The sequence below is a fragment of the Harpegnathos saltator genome, unplaced genomic scaffold (genome assembly GCF_003227715.2).
Source record: "Harpegnathos saltator strain DR-91 unplaced genomic scaffold, Hsal_v8.6 scaffold100, whole genome shotgun sequence".
In the NCBI taxonomy this organism is placed as follows: Eukaryota; Metazoa; Arthropoda; class Insecta; order Hymenoptera; family Formicidae; genus Harpegnathos; species Harpegnathos saltator.
Window position 1 is genome coordinate 298279 of NW_020229874.1, and position 16720 is coordinate 314998.

General features: G+C 49.6%; 3 protein-coding genes across 3 annotated transcripts in view; 1 reads left to right on the forward strand and 2 right to left on the reverse strand.

Moving 5' to 3' along the window:
* The first annotated feature begins 17 nt into the window (after positions 1-17).
* Arl2 (ADP ribosylation factor-like 2) lies at positions 18-1470 on the forward strand. Its single transcript, XM_011140748.3, has 2 exons — positions 18-409; positions 641-1470. The coding sequence occupies exons 1-2, from the start codon at positions 345-347 to the stop codon at positions 1128-1130; spliced, it is 555 nt and encodes a 184-aa protein (XP_011139050.1). The 5' UTR covers positions 18-344; the 3' UTR covers positions 1131-1470.
* Positions 1466-3813, reverse strand: LOC105182975 (leucine-rich repeat-containing protein 74B). Its single transcript, XM_025298098.1, has 3 exons — positions 2607-3813; positions 1881-2285; positions 1466-1760 (listed from the first exon to the last, which is right to left on the reverse strand). Exons 1-3 carry the CDS (start codon positions 2977-2979, stop codon positions 1552-1554), a joined length of 987 nt encoding a protein of 328 aa, XP_025153883.1. The 5' UTR covers positions 2980-3813; the 3' UTR covers positions 1466-1551.
* A 4176-nt stretch (positions 3814-7989) lies between these two features.
* Ser (protein serrate) overlaps positions 7990-16720 on the reverse strand; it is a 42546-nt gene continuing 33815 nt past the window's right edge. The window contains exons 4-6 of the mRNA XM_011140746.2: positions 10976-11594; positions 10026-10666; positions 7990-9814 (exon numbers count right to left, since the gene is read on the reverse strand). Coding sequence (XP_011139048.1) covers positions 8097-9814; positions 10026-10666; positions 10976-11594 — 2978 coding nt within the window. The 3' untranslated portion in view covers positions 7990-8096. The remainder of the gene's footprint in view (positions 9815-10025; positions 10667-10975; positions 11595-16720) is intronic.

Genomic DNA, 16720 nt, shown 5'->3' on the forward strand with positions numbered 1-16720 from the left:
CTCAGGACAGAAATGAAGAACTCTGATTGGTTGATTCTCTTATGCGTTGTGTATTATGCGTTATACAGAAGTCTGTGCTGTAGCCCTTCAGAGACATATATTGAATGAATGAATGTTTCTCTCTGATCGTATAAACTTTCGAACTCTTGTTTGTATTTATTAACTAGAATATGAAGTTCTTGCGATTTTGCCAATAAATTATGCTATTGAGGAATAAAAAAGAATCGAATATTGCGATTCATCGTCAATAATTTTTTATCACCTGCACATAAAGGTTAGAAACATCTTCGTCAAATATTTATCCGTCAATGCTCTGAATGTTGTAAAGTATCAGACGACAGATAATGGGCTTGTTAACCGTATTGAAAAAATTGAAACAAAAAGAGAAGGAGATGCGGATTCTGATGCTGTACGTATATACGTTTGTGTATATATTTTATATATTCAGTTTGTGGTTAATTTTTATGTTCACAGGTTAATAAATTCTTCACTAATCAAATTTGTGATTAAGTGATTTAACATTGTTACAGTGACATTTAGAAGTAATTATCGCACACATACACACACATGTTATTACTTCTCTTAGAAGATATTTCATATTCCATTATTGAATATCAGCATTGGATTTTAACTGTTTCAGGGGCTTGGATAATGCAGGCAAAACGACAGTGTTGAAGAGACTTAATGGGGAACCGATAGATACTATATCACCAACTCTTGGCTTCAATATCAAAACATTGGAACATCGAGGTTACAAGCTCAACATATGGGACGTGGGTGGACAAAAATCGTTACGTTCATATTGGAGAAACTATTTTGAGTCAACAGATGGGCTCGTTTGGGTAATAGACAGTGCAGACAGAAGAAGACTGGATGATTGCAAAACAGAGTTGTACAAGCTGTTGCAAGAGGAGAGATTAGAGGGTGCAAGTCTCCTTGTGTTTGCTAATAAACAGGATATGCCTGGTGCATTATCTGCATCTGATATAGCAGAAATTTTGGAGTTACCTAGTATAAAGACGCATCATTGGCAAATTTACAAGTGCTCTGCTGTGACGGGTGAGGATCTGGTGGATGGTATCAACTGGATCGTGGATGATATTGCAGCGAGAATATTCTATATAGATTAAATTAAATTAAATGCACGAGTCTGCTACGACCAGTACTTCTTGCTTCATTAAATGCGCAATGTTTAAAGTATTTCAGCAAAAATTTAATATTGCAATTTGCATTATAAAAGTAAGACATGACAGCAGAGATACTAAAGAAGATACCTAAGAAGCTATTTCGTATTTATTTGCATACATATATTTGGAATCTCTCCATTTGCTAAACTACAACAAAGGTTCCTTCATCATTAGATAATAATAAATTTTGCAATTGACTCTTGTAATTTTTTAACATATTTCAATGTATATCTTTATTATTTTCTGAAGTTTAACAATTTACACATTAAAAGAATCGTTAAAGTAAGGTAAACTGAGTATTGTTACACATATACTCTCTTCGGTTTATTTCCTTTTGTTTCTCCACATTAATTTTGTATATTCGCTAATTCCCGTCCTCTTCCATCCATTTGATACCTTTTCTTTTCTTCTGCGTTGGTGGTCTTGTTGCCGGATATTCTTTCAGATAAAACGATTTTAGTAGACCTTGATCGACAGTATTCTTTCTCGTCCCTTCGAACACATTCATAATTTCTTCGACGAGTGTTTTCGAGAGTTTCAGCCTAAATTTCTTTACCAGTGCTATGAATCGTGCTACAAGAAAGAAAACAGGTGCTTGAATCTTTCTCGTGTAGTACCTAATTAATAGTTAGATTATTCCTCTCATGATTCTGGAGAAAACAGAGTAAACACTGAAAGAATCGTTACACATACGTCGCGAAATCTCTTTATCTAACAATGATATCACAAACTGCCCGAAGTCTCGGCGTTGCTTCTTCCTTTTCGGCATCATCGCCTCGTAGTTCGCTCTTTCCAGAAGTATTTTTTTCTCATTCGGCCCAGCGAGCTGGTAATTGCTCAGAATACCGCCCAGTTTGACTACGACTCCCGGTCTGAGCTTCTCGATCATCTCCAATTCTCGCAGGATATCCTTATTCGCCCAAACGTTTTCCAAGTCCAGAAGGCGTAAAGCTACATCGGGCGATGTGATCGCGTGAACCAGAACCAAAGCACCTTGTGCCTTTAAAGGATTGTTGCCCAGATGTAGTTCTTGAAGCGTGTTATTTTTGGCTAGAGCTGTCGCGATGTGCACAGCGTCTTTCTCTGTGAAACCATTTCCTGCCGAACGCGAAAAAGATGTAAGGGGAGAGCCGAGAGAGCGCTCTGTATTTTAAGGTTTTTTTTTTACCGCGTGACCGACCGGTTTACTTCAACCGACCTTATTAATAACCAGCAGTATTTAAAGGATATCTATATTAGATATCTAATATGTACAGCCTTCTCTCTCTCTCTCTCTCTCTCTCTCTCTCTCTATATATATATATATATATATATATATATATCTTTTTCTGCTCACATCTTGATATCATACAAGAAGAAGAAAGAAAAGAAAGAAAAGAATACAGTCGGATATACACGAGATGGAGCAAACAAGCTTACGATTGAGATTGAGCTTTTCGATGCTCCGCGACTGCAACAGCAATTGGCACAGGTAAGGCACGCACGCCGATCCAAGTCCGTTCCAGGACAAGTCCAGGGAAAGCAGCGTCTCGTTCTTCCCGAGTCCATCTGTCAGAGCTTTCCAAGTCTCGACGCTATGTAAGGAGTTCCAGGACAGGTCCAGGTGCTTTAACGTCTCCATATTCGACAGCAAGTTCCGCAGATCTTCCGAACACGATTCGTTCAAACAATTGCCCGATAGATTAACGCTCTCGAGAGCTGGATTGTCGGATAAGGCGGACGCAATATGCTCGAAACCTTCATTCCCGATGTCGCAGTCGCCAAGATCGAGTACCTTCAGCGTCGTATTCATCGATATCGCCTTGCGCAACTTCTTCGCGCCGTTCGTGCCTATTCGACACGCCGACAGCGATAAACTGATGATCGCGTTGTTCTCCAGCAGGAGCCTGTTCAAGTGCCCGCACGCTTCCTCGGACAGCTTGTTGTCCTGCAACGATCATGCATGCATGAGCAATCGATGAGAAGAGAAAGCAAAAAGAGAACACGTTCGAAGTGCCGATCGACGTGTGTTAATCACGTCGCTGCGTTGATTGTCGTTGATTGCCGTTGATTGTCGTTGATCGCAGGAAAGTTAAGCTGATGATTGAACCATCGAAAATCTGAACAGGCTGAACAAACACAACTTTGTTTCTACACGGGTCTCTACACGTTTGTCGTTTATCGCACCTTGAGATCCACTTTTCGCACGAAGGTGTTGCCCGTCAAGCCCTCGCAAATTGATCTCATTGCTCGCGGCTCGAGTCCGTAGTAGCGCAGGTTCACCTCGTCGGTCACGAGCATGTGCCTCAACGATTCGATCGGCCTCGAGCCGGTGCGCTTCGCCGCGTCGTGATATTTCCGTCCGTAGTCGTCCTGGTAGATTGGAGGGGGCTCGTACAACGTCCAGAAGGCTGGTATCAACCCGGGGTCAGGTGGGATCTGGTACACCGTGTAGGGATTCTCCAGTTTCAGCTGGGAATCGCTGATGTCTATATCGCGAAGGCACGGATGGACCGAGCTCTCGGTGGTCGTCTCCTCGCTCGCAACGGAGACTTCCTCCGGCGTGATCAACGTTTCCTCGGATTCGGTGGTGACCACTTGCCTGCTGATCTACCTAGCGTCGATCGTGTAGATCGCGTAGACCAATGAAAATGAAATGTGAGCGAAACACCAAGATCCAAGAGATTTATATTTCGCATTCCATGCAGCTTGATTTTGCAATGTGCTTTCTCATCAAGGATTGTGGAATATACCGATCGAAGACTTGGAAGAAGAAGAAGAGTAAGATGAAAGAGTAAGAGGAATATCGTGTTTGAATGTTCTAAAGCGTTTTAAACTCAAATTACACCAATCGGACGACATGGTTTCTCCTCCTCTTCTTCAACCTTGATCGCCAATATGTCCACCTCTCCGACTTTCGTCACTGCTTTTGTTGCTACGTCAATTTTGTCGGTTGCTCTCAATTCCTCTTCTTCTTCCTCTTCCGTATAGACATCATAATTATCATAGTCCTCCCATATGTCCACGTGTGAATAATCCAAAGCTTCGACAACATTCTCGATGTCTTCCATCGTTTGAGTGAAGTTTGCGTAAATATATCGATTTACGTTTCCATTGAAGAAAACCTGGTGTGGGGATTATTCGAAAATATACAAAACATATATGAGAAAATAAATGTACAAGAAATAAACAACGCGACTTTTGCATTTGCAGCAGTCGCGCGAAGCCAACCGTGAATTTATGCACCAAATGCAAAATATTCGCTTGAAGGAGAGACGATCGCCCCACTGTCGGGAGCGAAACAATCGCCGCTTGCGAATGCGAATTGACGACGACGACGACGACGACGACGACGACGACGACGACGACGACGACGGCGACGACGGAAATCCAAACCAGAAGGAAATAACATCTTACGCGAATTTCTACGACCACCGGAAGTGCCCGAAAAAAATTATCATTATCGCGTTCGCGGCACGCGACCCAAATTTCGAGCGACCTAAATCGATGTAGCCCGGTCAACGATTATGATATACAATATATACGTTGAAGAAAGCGCTGGAAAGGGACTGTCCGTCGGTCCGTGGGTAACGAGGACGTTACGAGGACGTCGCCGATCGGCGGTCACACATATCGCGTTTCACACGGGCCGGACAGTCGCGTCCGTCGCGGGGTGTGATTCATCCACCGGCGATCTGTCAAGTGGCTCTTCTGGGCCATTGTATTGTAATTTCGGCGGAACGTTCATTCACACACAGCGGTGCCGTTGTCGCGTCGCGGCAATGAGATGGCCTCACCGGGAGGCCATCTCTTTGTTAATCTGAGACGCGCCTCGCGATGTGGTAATCGTCCTGCCGGCATTATCCCTAATGAAACAATCGCGACGGGCCATTGAGAAATCGGCGCGCCGAGCACACCGTTCTCGTCCTCGGTGCTCGGCTCGGGCCACGGGCAACGGGTGCAACAATAAATCGCCTGAACACCGTTTTCTTACGTCGAAGGGTTGTACTTTTTATTGAAACCTTCCATCGTGTGTCTTAAACCTATGCGGGACAGGAAAGAAGAGAGGATGAGAGAGGATGAGAGTGGGTGGGCGGGAGGACTGGTGGGAAGGAGCATTATGTACACGCACTCATTCGCACACTTTTCGATGTCGGACACGGGTGATCACAACGCGCGGGTATCCACTATCTATCGTCGATCAGACCAGAAGCATTAGTTCGATTGTTATTCGTAGGTACGATTCGTATAATCTATCTATACTCGTCGACGAGATTGAACGAAAGCGCGCGCGCCGAAAGAGACGGAGACGGAGACGGACAGACAGACAGAGAGAGGGGGAGAGAGAGAGAGCGAGAGAGAGAGAGAGAGAGAGAGAGAGAGAGAGAGAGGGTGAGAGCTGAGGAAGAAACTCATAGAAGAATATACGAACTATTGCTTGTGATCCACGAATTTTAATATACGAGATGATATAAAATAAAAAATATAACATAATATATATATATAATATAAAATAATATATATAATATATAATATATCTATATTTATATATTTATATATATATATATATATATTTTTACCAAATCTCTCTCGCTTCTCTCTACGCGCGCGTATTCGTACATTACAATATATAATTTTCTCTATAAAATATAAAAAAGTATTTGTTTCATACGGAGATTTGTTCCTTCTTGCTGTAAACCTACAAACGTACACCTATCTAAGGCGAGCTACGCTTCTCCATAGCGTTTAAACTAGTTTACATGCGTTTAACGCGAGCGTTTATCGCTTGGTGAGAAACGTTTTTAAAAACAACGCGACAAAGAAGAAGAGAAGATAAATTGCACATCATATAAAGACAAAGGGGTCGACAATGACTGGGAAGGGGGGGAGGGGGAGGGTTGGATGAGAACGATTCGGATGTAACATGCGTACGTGAATTTATTTACATCGTTCCACGATGCGATATAGCGTCACTTTGCGCATCGTTCGGCTTCACTTTTGCGTTCAGGCGCATCTTCTAAATCGTTATTCACGCCGTTAATGTAATATTTGCAACAACAATTTGACATGTGTTTACACGTGTTTATGTATGCCACACAATTCCGTATAACGTAAATGAAGAAAAAAAAAAAACCAAAAGTTAAAGCAACACTTTATTCATGCGAGAACAAATTAATCGACAATAAAATTTAGACACGTTTTAACTTACGTCTGGACTGAATTTCTGCATTTAAAGACGTTGTTGAAGTTACGACGAATAACTCCATGTCGCTTTCATGTTCGTTGTAAATCTTAACGGCGTGTATATAGTTTGTGCACGAGACACGCGGAATAACGCGGACTAAGTAAGTGTTATCCGGCTGTTTTCTCGCCGTGTTGAAAAGGACAAGATCGCAAGATCCTCTCGCAGTGGTGATATCTTTCATCGCGTGCCGTGTCCTCGCGAAAGTAAAATTCGATCGAGCGCTGAAAGTGGACGAACACGCAAATAGTGCCATAGTCAACGCCTACGCCACGGCATTTCTTCTTCTATGAGTATCACAATAATATCGTCTGAAGGAACGTTCGAAGCCCAACATTATATATATAATACAAAATATACCTTCGCGTATATGCGATATCGAACGATACACTGCGCAATGTTAACAGTAACGACGATCGTGAATGCAACGCGTCTAGTAAGAAAGAAAAAATAAAATAAAATAAAAAGAAGAAAGAAAAAAAAAAATAGACTTCCTTTGCCCGATTTATTTACACACGTTATATAATATCATGCGTTTTCGCGATCTTACTCCCGCGATCGGTTTTTTCGGCCACTTTAACGAAGCGCAGCTTCATTTCGACAATTGTATGTTGTCACGCGACTAACGTACATACATCTCGTATTTGTCGCGGTGTCACCTGTGCGACGAAAACTTCGACGATAGCGGCAAAGAACGCAGAGTACAGTGAAAACGGGCACATTAAACGAGTACAAGATCGAGCACAAAACGAATATGACATTAAGACTAACTTAAGGATGGCGACGCTGTGAAGGATAAGAAGGGCAGGATGGAGCAGGAGATACAGACTTAGCGACATTAATAAGTACGAGCTATGTACATATGTACAACGATATAACAACTGGTCATTTTTCATTAAAATTATTTATAATTATCGATTGTTTATTGTCATATCGCAAGAGTGCGCAGAGGGAGGACCGAATGGCGGGGGGGAGGGGGGAGGGGGGGGACAATGAGAGAGAAAACGACTTCTTTGCGCGCGCGACCTTCTAAATTTACAAGCTGGAGGTTCGCGCCATGTCGCGAATTATTAATCAATTATCATTATAATAATTAATCAAGAAGATCAAGCGTTGGCCGACGTTGACCGAAGAGGAAACGAATAACCGTATAAACCGATCGTAATACGAAGACAATGAACATTTTTTCGCTTCGCAATCGAAGAAGCATTCACAGAGCGTTATACTGCATAGTAAGTAGCAGATTCTTTTAGGAGCAGAGAGAGATTCAAGTCGCGCATTCTTCTTTCTCTCTTCGTCCCTCGTTCGTCCCTAGTATAGTCTACACGCTGTCTCGACCACCGCGGAGGGATAATCTCAGTGGGGAGCAAACTTACCGGGGAGTTATCCCGAAATCGAAACGGGTCGCGGTTTCCGTTATCACATAAGAATCAAATTGTCCAGGTAAACCTCTCAGTCTCGGGCGTATCGTAGATCTACTCTCCGTCTCTAGCGTTATATCTCTTACGTCCTCAGAAAGATCTTCCTCGCTCTAGAAGAATCCCCGCCCCGTTGCGCGGTCCCCACGCTCCGTATGTTTCCCCCCCCCCCCCCGGCCGGGAGAAATCCGGGAGAATCCTCGGGGAACATGCGTCGGGGAACATGCGGAACCTCGGAACTGTTTCCACTTGGACGGTTCAAACACTCGATCACACATGCACCGTCAGCACTTGATGCGGTCCCGATGGGGTCTGGCTGGTACCCGGTTGCTGATGCGGATACGACGGCTCCTGCAGTCTAGGCTTGCTGTAGGGCTTGTGTGCGCCCTCCTCGTAACTGAAACTAGCCGTGTTGTTCCTAGCTTCGGCGCTGGGTGGCTTGTAGAGCGGCGGCAAGCGGTGTCTACCTTCCTCGGACACCATCTCCAGGCTTTCCTCGGTGGCGGTCAGACTGCCGAGCGAAGGACCCGACAACGGTCTCACGACCGATACTCTGGGCTCGCTGGAGTCTTGATCCTTCAATGGATTCGCGTATCTCCTCAGATTTTCCTCGTTCTGAAGATTATTCGACTTCTCATCCAGATCGCCGCGATGTCGGTGTAACGAAGTCTCGCTGCTGGTGGTCGCCGTCAGACTGGATCTGTGCCTGACGGATTTGAGGTACCAGAGGCCACCGAACAGCACCAACACCAGTATCGCCGCTAGAGCGCCGCCGAGAACGGCCACGTAGCTACCGGCGTTGCTCGCACCCGACGAGTTGGGCTCGCTGAGCAAAGCCGTCTCCACTTTGACCTCCAACACGGAGGCCAGAGCGAGAGGTCTTGCCAGTGGACGGCTGAGGGCTTCGCCGAGGTCTCTCGCTGCATCGGCTGCCGCCTCGGAGAAGATGGTCACTTCTACCGTGTCGTTGTCGCCGGGTTTCAGATCGCAGAGCAGCACCACCGACTGCGGTCTACGCGGATCAGCGAGGAGTCTTCTCAGACGACGACACAGTAGCTCCACCGACGTACCGGCCGCCAGGGTGTCCCTCCTCAGCAGTATAGTGAGTCTCGAGCAGGTTGGTCCTGGTGTGGACTGCCCTGGCCAGCAAGATGGAGGAGCCGGTAACGCCGGTGGTCCCACTCTCCTGCCGGTTTCGATGGGCCGGCACTCACCCCATGCCGGACACGGCGGTGCCAAGCAGCTCTCGCCCGGACTAGGAACGCATACCTCGTGGGCTAAGCAGGAGGTACCGTTGAGGCAGTTACCCGGACCGCACCAGACGTTGCTGCATTGATTCTTGCCGTTTCGACACTCGCACACGTTGCAATCGTCATCCCACGTGGCGGCCATGCAGCCAGGCCCGCCGGCGGTCCTGATTTCGCATCGTATGCCAGTTCTGCCAGGTGGACAGATGCAGGAATAACTCGCGATACCGTCGACACAGGTAGACCCGGCCGAACACGGGCCGCTCGCGCATTCGTTCACGTTGATGCGACAGTCCGGGCCGGTGAAGCCGGGCGCGCACTCGCATCTGAACCAGTTGACGCCGTCGACGCATTTGCCGCCGTTCAGGCAGGGCAGCGGTTGACAATCGTCGACATTACGCCGGCAGTTCGGCCCTTCGAAGCCCTCACGACAGACGCAACGGTAGTTGCCGTCCGCGGTGTTCACGCAGGTCGCTCCATTCTCGCAAGGGTTGCTCGCGCACGCCGGCGACGCGATGTGGCAGGCTGCTCCCTCCCAGCCGACTGGGCAGTGACACGCGAAGCCATCTCCGCGATCCTGACAGGTGCCACCGTTCCGGCAAGTGCCCGGCTCGCAGTGACCGCCGCGCAGTGCGCAGGTCTTGCCCTTCCAGCCGCCGCGACACAAGCACTTGAAGTCCGCCACGCCGTCCATGCAGGTGCCGTTGTTGCGACAAGGTTTCGTCATGCACTCGTCCACGTCTGAAAGAGAGAGAGAGAGAGAGAGAGAGAGAGAGAAAGAGAGAAAGAGAGAAAGAGAAAGAGAGAGAGAGAGAGAGAGAGAGATAATCTTCTGACACAATAGACAATATGCCTTTGTTGTCGATCGTTGAGCTACAACAAACACACCCAACGTGAAAAGTGCAAGGCAAGAAAGACAGCAAGGAAGCAGCTCTCTGCTAGCGGCTCTTACCTTGATCACAGAGATCCCCGCTCCAGCCTTCTCTGCAGATACACTGAAAAGAGTTCACCAGATCGACGCAGGTGCCGCCGTTCAGGCAGGGGTTGCTGTGACAGTCGTTGATGTTCTCGTGGCAATGCATGCCGGTGTAACCCGGGTCGCAGATGCATCTTCCACCGCTGCAACGGCCTCGACCGCCGCACGGCGTGCTCTCACTGCCGCAGCCGAATTGCTCGTCCGTCACGCCGTACTCGGGGTTGTGTACGGCCGGTTCCGAGCAGTTCTTGCCTTGCCATTGCTCGGGACAGTGACAGTAGTAGTCGGTCTGCGTGTTGAAGCACGGCGCCGAGTTCCGGCACGGATTCGGGCTGCAATGGTCGCGGTCGATCTCACATTGGTAGCCGGTAAAGCCGACCGGACACACGCACTTGTACGAGTTCACCAGGTCCCGACACTCGCCTCCGTTCTGACACGGCTTGGACGCGCACTCGTTGATGTCGACGTCGCAGTTCTTGCCGGAGTAACCGGCGGTGCAGCTGCAGTGGTAATCGTTCACCAGGTCGATGCAGAGCGCGCCGTGCTGGCACTGGCCGATGCAATCGTCGATGTTCCTTGTACAATTCTTGCCGGTGAAGCCGCTTCGGCACCGGCAGCTGCAAACGCGTCGAGAGATCGTGAGATGCTTGTGATGGAATCACAACTGGCGGTAAAAAGGAATACCCGTGCGCGCGCTATTTCATACAAATATGTGTCGCATATGTATTCTGAGTATGTAAAAACGATGAAGATATTCGACGATTGTATTCGATCGTATCATTGGCCGACAGATGCAATTTATACGTTACAGAAGAGAAAAGAGGAGATTAATTTCGTAAATCGTGTTCCGAAGTAACCTGTTGTCACAATCTGTTCGAAATCGAAGAGGTACGAGCAAGTGTGACAAAGTGTTGGATGATACTAACCTGTAGTCGCCGGCCAAGTTGGAGCAAGTGAGCGAGTTCTTGCAAGGTGGGTCCTTGAGCGCGCACTCGTCCACGTCAAACTGGCAGAGCGTGCCTTGCCAGGATGACGGGCAGTTGCACACGAAGCTGTTCTTGCCGTCCACGCAAGTGCCATTGTTTTGACAGGGTTGCGAGGCGCACTCGTCGATGTCGGTCGCGCAGCTGGGCCCGGTGAAACCCGCAGCGCACACGCACTGCGCGTTCTCCCCGTGCTCGTGACAGGTCGCGCCGTTCAGGCAGGGATTGGTGGCGCACGGGTTGTCGATCTTCTCGCAGGTTGGCCCGGAGAAACCGTCCGGGCACGTGCACAGGTAGTGATCCGGCGCGGTGTTGAGGCACGTGCCACCGTTTTGGCAAGGCTCGTGGGTGCCGCAGTAGTTGAGGTCTTGGTCGCAGAGTATGCCGCCCCAGTTGGTGTCGCAGATGCACTGCCAGCTCGAGCCGTTGCAGTAGCCGTGCTTGCAACCTGGGTAAGGCGTGCACTGGTCGCACAGGTCGCCACGCCAGCCGTGCCGACACTTGCACTCGTAGCTGACCTCGCAGTAGCCGTGCACCGGATGGCAGCCCTTCTTGCAGACGGCTGGACACATTTTTAGGACATTCTCCGGTTATTTGCGGGTTGGATTCGTTCCATCATCCGTCTATCTCGACGCCGACGGTACACGCGGTCGCGTCGATACAAGCGCGAGACGAGCGGGGGGGGGGGGGGACATTTGAATGATGACGTGAACGGATTAGCCGTCCCTCTTATCCGTCTTCCGTGCGCAGCATGTGACACGTGTAATAGCCATTGAGCCGAGCAAGCGTAATTAGCGCGGAGATGTGCGGTAATGAACGAGACACACGACGCTGTACGCTGACGCTGCGAAGACGGCGAACGCGGAAGAAGACGCTGCTTTCGACAGATTCGGCTAGGAGATTGTCACACGACCGTCGGATCATCCCAAGGTGTGCGTAACGCCTTGCGGGAAAGAGCAACCGGACAGCGCAACAGGTGTAACAGGCCGCCTCTCCGTACAGATGGTTGGCTGACGAAATCGAATTTCGTGCGATCAAAGCACTTTGCCTTTGAGAGACGACGATGACGACGATGACGACGATAATGACGACGACGACGACGACGACGACGACGATGATGACGACTCGATTTCTCCCCCCTCTCCCTACGTCCACCCCCGTGGTGAGACGAAAAAAGACAAGACAGGAAGGGACGGGACAAACGTGACGGAGATCTCGCCGGGACCGGGCAACTCAATTAGCCGGTGGGACAGAAAGACAGATGAGAAGTGACAGAGAGAAGGATTATCTCCCCATGACCATGAAACGAAAACTCATGCCGCGCTCGCGACACGCGTGTTTGTACGTATCCTTTCGGGATTTCTGTCGGTCGTGCGCACCTTTACACCTTTACCGTTATATTCGCGTACACGTCGCCGTCGTGTGTACACGCAATTATTGTACATTTGCGCGTACACACACGTATATACGGTGCGTGCATGTACATATCGCCCGCGGCATCCTTAATGATTAATAACCCCGCTGCTCTCTCTCTCCCTCTCTCTCTCTCTCTCTCTCTCTCTCTCTCTCTCCCCCCCTTTTTCCATCTTTCTCCTGCGTTCTCGTACGTGCATGAACAAACGGACATTTACGGTGGATATTTATACGACCGCATCTCGCGCATGATACTTCGGGGGGACTCCTAAATGACGACGCATTCGCGACAGGCTTTTCTTGCCACGGCCACGGCGTCGCACGTTGTATGTATACTGCCCCCGTCGTCGTTATTGTCGTTTTCGTCGTCTTCCTCCGCCGTCATTCTCGCCGGACGATCGAGCCAATCAGCCGTTTGCCCGGTACTTTTACTACGATCCTGCGAGGAGAGATCCTCGCGCGTCGACTCGCTACGCGGGCTTTCGCACTTTAGAAACTATAAATCCGCCGAGCTCAAACGAACGCGCTTTGCTACTCATGCCTACGGGCCGCGGTTGATTAATACGCCGGCAGTAGGTAAATTAACTTGCGCAATTCGCGAAGCCTTCCCGAAGCCTCCTCTCTCTCTCTCTCCCTCTCTCTCTCTCTCTCTCTCACTCTCTCTCTCTCTCTCTCTCTCTCTCTCTCACTCTCTCTCTCGGCGACTCTTTCTCCCGCGATCCTTTTTGCGCGACGACAGGACGACGGGACAGCTGCGCGAAGAGGCGGATTGCGGGACGGCGGTTTCGCGATTTTTCGCGCAAAAAGACCTCTTCACTTTGTACATGCGTGCGTGCGTGCATATAAGTACGTATACGGCGATTACACGGCGGAGTTGCGTCATTCGACGCGGAAGCATTTTCCGGGAAAATTTACGCTCCGCGGTCGCGTCGGTCGCGCGAAAAAAATCCCGATTCGTCGGGATAACCCGCGCCACCTTCGTCGAGTCTTCGTGACGCGGCTCCCCTATATGAGAGTGTAATTATGGTTTCATTGCTCGCGCAAGATGCAAACTTATCCCGACGCGAAATAACATGGGTCGCTGCGTTATTAATTTTACGCGGGATTTTTCAAGGAGCGCGAAGGAGTCCTCTCACTTGAACTTGGTTGCTCGGGTTCGACTTCTCGTCGATGGAACTCGACCGATGGCTACCGCTCGTCACGAGTTGAAAGTCGAAAGTTTCGCAGGGCGTCGCGAGATATAAATTTTACAACTACTTCGCGAAGGAGCCAGTCGCTTTGAGCCGCGAACGCGAAACTCGATAATCTCTCATTTTCATTCGTCGTCGTATCAATTTGTCGAAATACACCACAGAGAGCTGCGCGCGCAAATTTCGCGCGCGCGACGAAACCCGTTCGTTGAACCCGCGGGCCGCGAGATCCTTTCGTGGTCGCCGGATGTTCATCGGAGTATCAGCGCGTGTGCATGTACGCGCGCGATTGTACGTGTGTGTATGTGTGCGCTCGAGCCCGCAGAGATTTTACCTTCTCGCGCTGCGCGACCAGGTTGGCGCATCGTGTGAAGAGGATGCACGAGTGAAATTCTCCTATTGACCTTTCACAAGCGCGACAAAAATGTCGGAGCCAGTTCTCTCCTTCTCGTATAAGCGAGCGCGACTCATCGAGCCTCACGAGCACGCGATCTCCGCCGATAGTCTCTCTAATTGGGGTTCGCGCATTTTTCCCCTCGTCTATATATATATATAAGTAGAACGTGCTCAAAACTCTCGATAACTCGATAACTTTCTGCATCGTCGAGCGAGAGGAAGAGAGAGAGAGACTTTCTTTCTTGCTCTTCTTGCTCTTTTCTCACGTTTCGCGCCCCGCGTATCAAGACGACCGCGTGCCTTGCGATGCGACGCGGGGCGCGCTGTCGGAATTTTCCTCACACGAGCAAAGCTGAGAGCGCAACGCGCTCGAATAAATCACGTGTCACGTGTGCATGATACGAATTGTCGGCGAATTGTCAATCCGTTTTTGAGACGATCGCGTCGATGCCTCCTGATGCTTATCAAATGGTAAAACCGTAAAGTTCACAGTGCCAAGGAAAACGAGCAGTCTCGTCGCGAAGAGCAGCCGTGTGTTATTTGAATTCCATTGGCATAATATCACAAGCGTGGCGGACTGTGAAACGCGAAATGTACCTTGTGCTGCAAGCGAGAGGTATTATTTCCGAGTGGCGTACACGCGACAGAGAGGACAGAGAGGCCAAGTTTTTTCCACCTCCCCCGATCGACTCATCATTATTTTGATATATACTGCATGTATGTTACAGAAGGTTTCGTCGCGATCAAAATGAGCGGTAATTAAAACGGCTCGTTGTTAAAACGAGTGCAACTTCTTGCATTTCCAGTGTGTCGCGTAAACGAAGAATTCGCGACACATTTCGCTTCGGTGAGGAGCTTTAGAACTTGAAGGGGGTCGTACGTATGGAGATCGAACAAGAAGACACCTATAAAGAGAGTACCACACAACGCGCGTACAGTGTTGTGCTCTTCGCGTCTCGAAACTTTTCACGCGGAAGCGTCAAGATCGCGAAATCGCAGCGGGAACGAGGGTTTCGTCGTCGAGGGTGGACGCGGAAAATGGAGCTTACGTGTCCAACTAACGGCTCGAATTGCTCCGCGCGCGTCCCGTCGGTCCGTTTGAGATCGATTATATATCTCTTATATGCGCGTTGTGCCCCGAGTGTCGCGATGGGGAAGGACGACAGTAACCACACGCGGGGTCACGGAGAGGCGGAAGTAACGATTAAGCAGCGAAGAAAGAGCTGTTATATTGGTCGGCGCAGCATTGTGCGACGGGACCTGGCGTGATGTGTCGCTACCTTTGTGCGATCGTACGACATGCGTCTAACGTCCGCCCATTGAGGCACGCTTCGAGATAATTCGCGTATTTTACGATCCGTACGGGACCGTACGGAGGGCGACGGAGGCGACGGAGAAGAGAGATGGTAGTGGAGGAGGAGGAGGAGGAGGAGGAGGAGGAGGAGGAGGAGGAGGCGGAGGCGGTGGGGCGGAGGCGGAGGCGGAGGCGGCGACGGCGACGGCGGCGGCGGCGGCAGCGGCAGCGCTCGATCATCTTTTGATCCGACGCGGCGTTCCTGCGCGTTAAATCGCGGACGTGACGGAATCGTTCGTCGCAGCGTGCCTGGGGGCACGAGAATCCGGAACGGTGAAAAGAGAGATGGAAATCGCGAACGTGGCCAGCGCTCCCGACCCTTCGACCTTCCGTTGTGTCGCTCGTCTCTCTCGAGACGCCGTCCGTTTCCGCCTTGGAAATCTATCTTTGTGTGTGTGTGTGTGTATGGAACGTCTATATGTTAGAGTCTATTTTATTTTCTAGAAAGAAAAACGGAAATGACACACGCTGCAATTAGTAACATTGCAAAATGCACATCGTCGACGATATCGCGTGGACGCATCGAAAGCAAGACGCAAGATAAACCTCTCGCTTTTCTTGTGCCGGTGCTCGACGCGAACCGGAATTTTTCGTTCCTCCCTTCGGAAATTATCGAGCGTCTCGCGGCGAACGACGGCGATTATTAATGGCCCGGTAATCGAATCGCAAGGCCTCGTTAGGCCCGAAGGTGCGTGCGTCCCGTGAGAAATAGAGTTAAACGACATACATGCGCGGCGGTACGTACGCTGACCCAGCCGTGAGATTTCACGCTCCAACGGCCGATCGGGTTCTGGTTGTTCCTCCGGCGCGGCGCAGCGCGGCGCGGCGCGGCGCGGCGGCAAGGTGGAAAAATGAGCGTGCGCGCGTCCTTCCGCGATCGATATCGATGCTTGCGCGCGTAACGAGATGATAACAATGACGAGAGGAAGGCAGTGCGAGCGGCTCGCGCTGCGATAAGCTTCGGGCTCATCTTTCGAACGAGTTTTCTTCCGGATCAGGAAATTCTATAGGCGAGTTCGTTAGCCGAGCGAATTCTCCTAATTAGACTTTGGGTCGCACGATCAACGAAAGAAACTTTGCTCTCTCTCTCTCTCTCTCTCTCTCTCTCTCTCTCTCGCTCTCTGTCTCACTTTGGTTTTATGTCGATGAACTTTGCGACGCGTCCGGTATCCAATAAGAGAATTTGATTTTTAGACATTTTCAGGGGAGATACATTTTTCTATCGGATACCGAACATGTTCGTCGAGGTAAAAAAATGTCGCGTAAAAGTTTCCTCCGCAGATTATATAAGTGGTTGGCTTTCATCATCAGAAGTAAAGGAAGAAGGAGCAGAGA

Bases quoted from the DNA above. Each gene is read 5' to 3' on its own strand.
- Arl2 (XM_011140748.3), top strand. From the start codon at position 345: ATGGGCTTGTTAACCGTATTGAAAAAATTGAAACAAAAAGAGAAGGAG. The intron at 410-640 runs GTACGTATATAC...TAACTGTTTCAG, and splicing joins GAGATGCGGATTCTGATGCT to GGGCTTGGATAATGCAGGCA.
- LOC105182975 (XM_025298098.1), bottom strand. From the start codon at position 2,979: ATGAATACGACGCTGAAGGTACTCGATCTTGGCGACTGCGACATCGGG. The intron at 2,286-2,606 runs GTAAGCTTGTTT...CGCGTTCGGCAG, and splicing joins CGAAAAGCTCAATCTCAATC to GAAATGGTTTCACAGAGAAA. The intron at 1,761-1,880 runs GTATGTGTAACG...TCTTTCTTGTAG, and splicing joins AGATAAAGAGATTTCGCGAC to CACGATTCATAGCACTGGTA.